Source organism: Pediculus humanus, genomic scaffold, assembly GCF_000006295.1.
Source record: "Pediculus humanus corporis 1103172108251 genomic scaffold, whole genome shotgun sequence".
NCBI lineage: Eukaryota > Metazoa > Arthropoda > Insecta > Psocodea > Pediculidae > Pediculus > Pediculus humanus.
In genome coordinates, this window is record NW_002987820.1 from 625758 (window position 1) to 633251 (window position 7494).

At 25.9% G+C, this 7494-nt stretch overlaps 1 protein-coding gene across 1 annotated transcript in view; it reads right to left on the reverse strand.

The window, feature by feature from the left end:
* Phum_PHUM471040 (Dipeptidase 1 precursor, putative) overlaps window positions 1-2559 on the reverse strand; it is a gene marked incomplete at both ends in the record, with an annotated part of 14739 nt that extends 12180 nt beyond the window's left edge. Inside the window, 3 exons of the mRNA XM_002430232.1 lie at window positions 1015-1195; window positions 1508-1709; window positions 2527-2559. Coding sequence (XP_002430277.1) covers window positions 1015-1195; window positions 1508-1709; window positions 2527-2559 — 416 coding nt within the window. The remainder of the gene's footprint in view (window positions 1-1014; window positions 1196-1507; window positions 1710-2526) is intronic.
* Window positions 2560-7494: the final 4935 nt, after the last annotated feature.

Consider the following 7494-nt stretch of genomic DNA (forward strand, 5'->3'; position numbering starts at 1 on the left):
TTACTAAAGTTAAAAAAAAAAAAAAATTTCTTCTTTTTTTTATCTTTACGCGTTTTTCTTCCTGAATTTTTCGCTTTTCTTTACTTTTTCTCCTACATACTTTTTTTCTTTTTTCTTTGTGATATTTTAAATCGAAAGAAATTAAAGGTTTGAAAAGGTTTTTCTCTTTTAGGTTAATTTAAAACGTTCTAACCTTTTTTATTTTTCAAAAAAAAAAAAAATTTTTATTCATTCACTTCAAAGAATTAAATACGAAAAGAAAATAAAATTTAATAAATTAAATTACGACGTATTAAATATATATATATATATATATATATATATATATATATATATATAATTTCGTGCCCCGAAGAATGATTGACTGATTGATTGATTGATTTAATGACTCATTGATTAAATTAAAAAGAAAAAAATTCATATGATAAAAATTTCCATTTCATATTTTTTGTTTTCATATAATCTTTTTTTTTTCGAAAACCTTTTTCCCCTTTTTTCTCTCTCTCTCTCTCTAAAAAAAAAAAAAGGGAAATTATCATTATTAAATTGCGGTCAACGTATACAAAAAAAATTTAAAAATTTTTACCTAAAAATAATAATAATAATATTATTATTAATAAATATCTATTCAACTATGATGATGGATGCTCGAGGGATGGCGATGTAAAAGTTTATTAATCCACTTCAATTAGTTATCAAGGGTTGAATTATCTAAAGGAATACATAATTATCAGAGAAAGCTAACGGAGGGGAGGAGGGGAAGAGGGGAGAGGAGGAGGAAAGAGGAAGGGGAGAGGGAAAGGGGGAAGAGGAAAAACTAATTTTAATTTTATATTAAACTTTTTAATTAATTTTTTAATTATTTATCATCACCATCATCATCATCATCATCGAATTTAGAAAAGAAACGTTTTATAAGTTTTGAAATATTTTCATAATCGCGATTAATACAGGTGGAAAAATAATAATAATAATAATAATAATAATAATAATAATAATAATAGTTTTACTCACCCGTCGATGAGAGGGACTTCCCTGAGTATTTTTTTGACCAATAAAAGTCTTTCCTCGTGAGTACCTGGACGGCCTGAACTAAGGTATAAAGGAAATCCGATTCCTAATCCGAGCGACGTACATATAAGGCTAACGAATATTCCTATCAGACATCCTCGTTTTAATAATTTTTTCGACGAACCTGATAATGATAACGGAAATAAATAAATAAACACGTGTGATAAAATTATCAAAGGGATGATTACGTGAGGAGAGAGGTGAGAATAGAAGGGAGGGAGTGGGTAGAGCGGGGCCGGGGGGAAGAGAGGAAAATAAATGAATAAACGTAAAACAAAGGTTAAAAAATTTTTTTTTTTTTTACCGTGGAAAAATTTTTTCGTTTTGATTTTCCAAGTGGAAATTTTCGTGTAAATTGTCAAAAGACGTAAAAAAAAAAAAAAAATTTTTTATTAGTAATAATAATGATGATGATGATAATAATGATGCTACGCACCTTTTGTCGCGTCTAAATTATCTTCTTTGCTTGAGCAACTATTCGTGTCGTGATGATTGGTTGAATGCGTTCTATTGCTCCCCAATATTCTACCGTTGCATCGTATCGAACCGTTTTGACCTCTGTAAAATCCTTGATTCGGTACCGTCGTCGTACCAACGGCAGGTGCTATATCTGGCAAATCGGATATGCATGTTGTGGGCTTCAAAAACAAAAAAAAAATAATAATAATAATAATTATAACGTGAAAAAGCTCGTCGTTGCGAATTTTTTTCTTCCTTCTTTTTTAATAAAAATTAAATATTAAAAAAAATCATCATCATCGTGATTATTATGTACATTAATTATTATTATTATTATTATTATTATTAATGTATGTATTTATTTACGAGTAATGAAAATTATTAATCAGAAGAATAATTAATTAATTAATTTTTCTTTTTTCTCTCTCTCCCCACGGATAAAAAAAAAAAAATGAAAAATTTAATTAATATTTATATACGGATATATATATTTATTATTATTATCATTATTATTATTATTATTAATTTTTTTCAATAATAATTTTCTGCTTCGTTTAATTATGTTTATTAATTAATTTTAATAATAAAATTTTTTTTTTGTGCGTATCACGTGCCATCGTTTAATTTAACAACAAATTATTTACCGTTAGAACAAAAAAAAAAATTAAATTTTTTTTCTTATGTATTTTCTATCTTTGTCTTTTAACACCTCCCTCCCTCTCTCTCTCTCACTCACTATTTAACGTCACATAATTCTTTCCGTTTATAGAAAAATTACCGACAGCAAAAAATTCAAATCCTTCACAAAAAAAATAAGAAAAGTTGAAAAAAAAAAAAAAAACTAAACAACCGCAAATTTAATTTTCCGACATTGGAAAAACTAATACTGACTAAGTAACTAACTAACTAACTGACAGTTTTAATAATTTTTTTTTTAAATGAAAATATTTAAAAAAAAAAAACAATCAATCAATCCATCATTTTCGACAAACAAACAACAACACATTCTTGACTTAACAATAACTTCATACCTTATAACAACCACGTCACGACAATTTCGACAACAACCAAACCAAAAACATTTAAATTAAAATCGTTCACGACAACAACAACGACAGCGTTTGTTTATTTTTTTTTTGCAAATAATTAAAAATTACTATTATTATTCGTTCGTAAATGACTGATTGATTGATTGTTTGAGTGTTAAAAACGAAAAGACGGTTTTTGAATATGTTGTTAAAAAAAAAAAAAAAAAAACTTTCTCGAACTAAATTGTTTTTTTTTTTGCAACAAAAGTGCGCATGCGTGTGTCGCGACGAATTGTTTTGTGTTCCTTTTTAAATATTTTCTTACCGACAGCCAGATGTCACGGATTGTTATTGAAAAAATTTGTACAAACAAAACAAACCGACACACAGGCACAAAACAAACACAAAATTTATTTAATTTATTAAAACTTTTTAAAAACTTTCATGAATGAATTTTGAATTATTATTTCATTTTTGTTTTAATAAATCAAACTGTGTAAAAAAAAAAAAAAACTTTAAATTATTATTATTATTATTTAAGACAGAAAACGAGTAAGTTTTCATTATTATTATTATTATTTGTTTTTTTTTTTATCCAGTAAATTTTCAGAAAATAAAATACGGAACGTCAGTTACATTCATACAGGTTTTCATTTTTACTTCTTTCCATCTTTTCTTTTCTCTCTCTCTCTCTCACACACACACACATTCGCGAGAATTTTCTTGTTTACGCCCCTTGTCTTATTAATGTTTACACCCTTTACTCTTTCTCCCCACCCCCCCTTCCCGAAACCATTTTAATTTTTAAATTCACCTCATTTCATAAACTTTAACGTAATGCTCGTACATATATCCACATATTCTTTTGTTTACGACAGATTTTAAAACGTAAAAAAAAAAATTTATTTTTTCTCCAGAATTTATTTTAGTTTTTTTTTTCATTCCTCCAGGATTATTTTTTTTTCTTTTCTCTCCAGAATTATTATTATTATTATTACTACTTTTTTTTTTAGAAAATTAATTTCGAAACGCAAAACCACAGCGGAACTAAAAAAAAAACGTAAAAAAAAACTTAATTAATTAATTAATATTTTCACCGCTTTTCTTTTACTTTTGCTTATACCGGTTCTTGATGTTGTTGTTCCGGTACTTGAATTTTTTTTTTTTTTTCTTCTTCTTCTTCCACGTTAAAAAAAAAAAAATAATAATAATTTGCACTAAAATTGTTATTTGTACTCGTGAAATTATTTTTTTTTCTTGCACACACATGAAAATAAACGAAAAATAATATTTTTCGTCTTCCTCCCCCTCCACTCCTTTTCCTCCCTTCACCGAAAACGTTTCTCGTACCGGAAGCGAATGGAAAAAAGCAGAAAACTCACTCATTGGAGCTTTTAAAAATATTAAAAACTTTAAATTTTAAAAAAGTTAAAAAAAAAAGAAATAAATTTATAAATGCGTAAATTTGTTACTCGAATTTTTTTTTTTTTTTGAATTTAAAATAATACGAATCGAAGAAGACGACGACAAAAGCAGACGACGACGTTAATAGGTAAATAAATTTTTTTTTTTCTCATTTATCGATTATTTTATCGATCGATAATTAAATTAAAAATAAATCCCTTCTTACTTATTTAATAAAAAGAAAATCTTTTTACGCATTTTACAACGATATTTTCTTCTGTAAGAATTTCCTTTAAATAACGTAACGGTAAATCGATATTATTATTATTATTATTATCACATTATCATTATTATCATCGTGGGAAAATATTAATTATTATTGAAACAATCCTTTTCAATTTTTTTTTTATCAATAATTACCGTAATAATAATAAAACAAAAAAAATCCCAGAAAATCGTTTATTGCATCTGAGCTCACTCAGAATAATAATAGAATCATTATTATTATTATTATTATTATCATTATCATTATTTTATCGTTAAAGTTTTTTTTTTTTTTGAGTAATAAAAATAAATAAAAAAAAAATTAAATGAAGTGAATAATATTAATTCGATCTGTTGCTTCTCCTTTTTCTTCTTTCCTCGTTATGAAAATTCGACATGTTGCTTTTGTTCATTTTTTTTAAATTTGTCTCGTAAAAAGAAAAAAATTTTTTTTTGCCTCCCCATCCCCCGTAAAATGATTATTTTTTTTTTATTTGCCGTGTCAGAAGATAAATCACTCAAAAAACTTTTCAAAAACGAATAAGTAAAACTTTTATAAATATTATTATTATTATACAGGAAACGGAACTGCGTTTTTTTTTTTTCGATTCCGATGCATTTAAAATAAGAAAATTTTCTTTTTTCCCCCCAGACATTTGAATGCAACGTTTTACGTTTTCCGGTCTGGAAAGTTATTTCCACGTTTATCAACAATCTACCTAATACTTATAAATGTAATTGAGATTTAAAACTTGTTCGCCGGAAACCATTTTATAAGATGTTTAAAACGAATCCGTTGATAAATTTTTATTTTGACGGTTGCAAATCGTGTCTCATTTGTTTTTGTTTTCATCGAATATTTTTTTTTTTATCACAAAAATTTTCTCTCTTTGAATAAAATTCTAGACCCACGTCAGACGACGACAGCAAACTTTTCCAAACGAAAAAAAAAAAAAAAAAAGAGGAAAAGGAAAATTTTTTTTATTTTTATTCGACGATTAATTGAAAACCCCCTCTCTCCGAACAAATGCACAAAATATTCATTTTGAAAATAAAAAAGTCGTGGCATTAGTTTAGGTCGAGCAATCAAATTATTAATAAATAATTATTAAGGGGCTTTTGCTGCGGGATAAATAAAATTTTATTCGATCCTTTCTTTAAACGAGTTGTAGTTTTTTTCGTACAAAAAAAACTAAAAACGTGTAAATTTTTTATTTTAGTGCCACGTTAAATAAATAATTGACCTTGAAATCGGGTAATAACGTCAATCGTTAAAGGGAAACGAACCGAAAAAAAATTGGAAAAATAAAATTTTATTAATAAATATTATTATTATTATTATTATTACACTCTTAAAAATGTTTTTTTTTAAAAAAAAAAAAATCTAAAACCACGTAATTCGATTTCTTAATAAAAAATAAAAAAATACGATGGCAATAACCACGTTGAAAAAAAAATATAATCATTGAATTTTTATTATGTGAAATATAAAGAATGAAAGAAAGAGAAAGAGAGTGAGAGAGAGAGAGAGAGAAGGAAAATAAGGAAAATTGACAAAACCAAAAAAACCATTAACTAATAATTTATGAATGTTTTTCGAAAATGGAAAATTTTCTATAAAAAAAAAAAAAAGAAAAACAAGAACCACCGACCTCCGGAAAGTGGAAGAAGAAAATTTTTCTTATTTTCAAAACTTTTAAAGTTTTAGTTAGAAGAAGCCTTTTTTCATTAACGTCAAACAATTTACAAAAAAAAAGAAAAAAAAAACAAAACCAAATTTATTTAAGCTTGCGGTAAATAACAACAAAAAACCGTTAAAAAAATTTTCCAGGTACGAACGAACGAACGAACGACCGAATTTTCCATCGTATCAAAACGTTTTTCCTTAATTTTCTTTTCCAGCTTTTCCGTGAAAATACCAGAAAAGAAAAATAAAATTCAATTTACTCGTCGTGTGACGATGATAATATTAAAACAGAAATTTTTTAAAACATTTTCTCTCTCTCTCGACAACACCTTTTTTTTTTTTTTGTTGATTTCTACTTCCACGACTCTTTTTTTTTTTTTTTGTTTTCTCGCATGAATTCATTTTCTATAAGATTTAAAAAATTTATTAAATTGAGTTTCTTGTAATTTACGAGAGAATAAGAAAAAATGCAAAAAAAAAAAAAGCAGAAGCGAATCCCGGAGAAAAAAAAAAACAATTTTTGTTTTCTTTAACCACGACGACAAACCATTTTATTTTTTTTTTTTTTACTTTCGTTCCCCCTAAATAAAAAAAAAAATACAATATCCACAAAAATGATAATGATGATGATAATAATAATAAATCAAGTTAAAACGATCCGAGAAAAATAATAACGACGACGATGATGACGATGATAATGAAAATAATTTTTTTTTATTTTCCGATTCGTTTAATTTTTTTTCTTTTTTTCGGTGGGGGTAGGGAGAGGAGGGAAGGCGGGAAGTCAGGGAAGGTGGGGAGCTGTTCTGGGGGGGGGGTCGTTACCGCTGATGAATACGATTAAATTTTTTTTAAAAAATAAATTAAAATAATTTATGTTTGAATAATTGCGTATTTAAAATAAATAAATTTTATTTTATTTTTCTTCCCCCCTTTCCCCTCTGAAAGTTTCCGCCATTTTTTTTTTTACGACATTTGAATAAAATTTTTTTTTTTTTTTGATGATTTTCAAACGATTTTGTCACGTTTTTTTTTTTTCAAAAAAATAAAATTTTCAAATCACGTAGTAAATTTTGTTAGCTACCAACCACACAGTGGAAGAAACGCTACGATATCATCTCCTTCCACTTTTTTTTTTTCTCTTCACCCCTTTCTATTTATTATTAGTCACCAACTCAATTCTGATTTATACGGTTTTTTTAAAATAAATTTTACCGAACGAAAAAGTAAATTTTTTTTTTTTTTGTATTCACGGTCACATTTAATTTTTTGGAATTTAATGCCACGTCCGCGAAAAATTCATCGTGAATTAATTACAAATGAGGAAAAATGTGTAAATGAATTATACGTCGGTTGAATATTTAATATATAAATATTATTATTATCATAATCAATGATAATAAATTAAATTTAAATTTAATTTTAATTAAAAAAAAAAAAGCAAAAAGTTTTTGAAAAATGGCGAAAACATATTTATTAATTTACTCTCGTGTGTAAATTTAAAGTTTTACGAAAACTTTATTAATCCGCGTTTAAAATAATAATTTACTCGCATGCAGTCTCATACACGCAACGCGCACG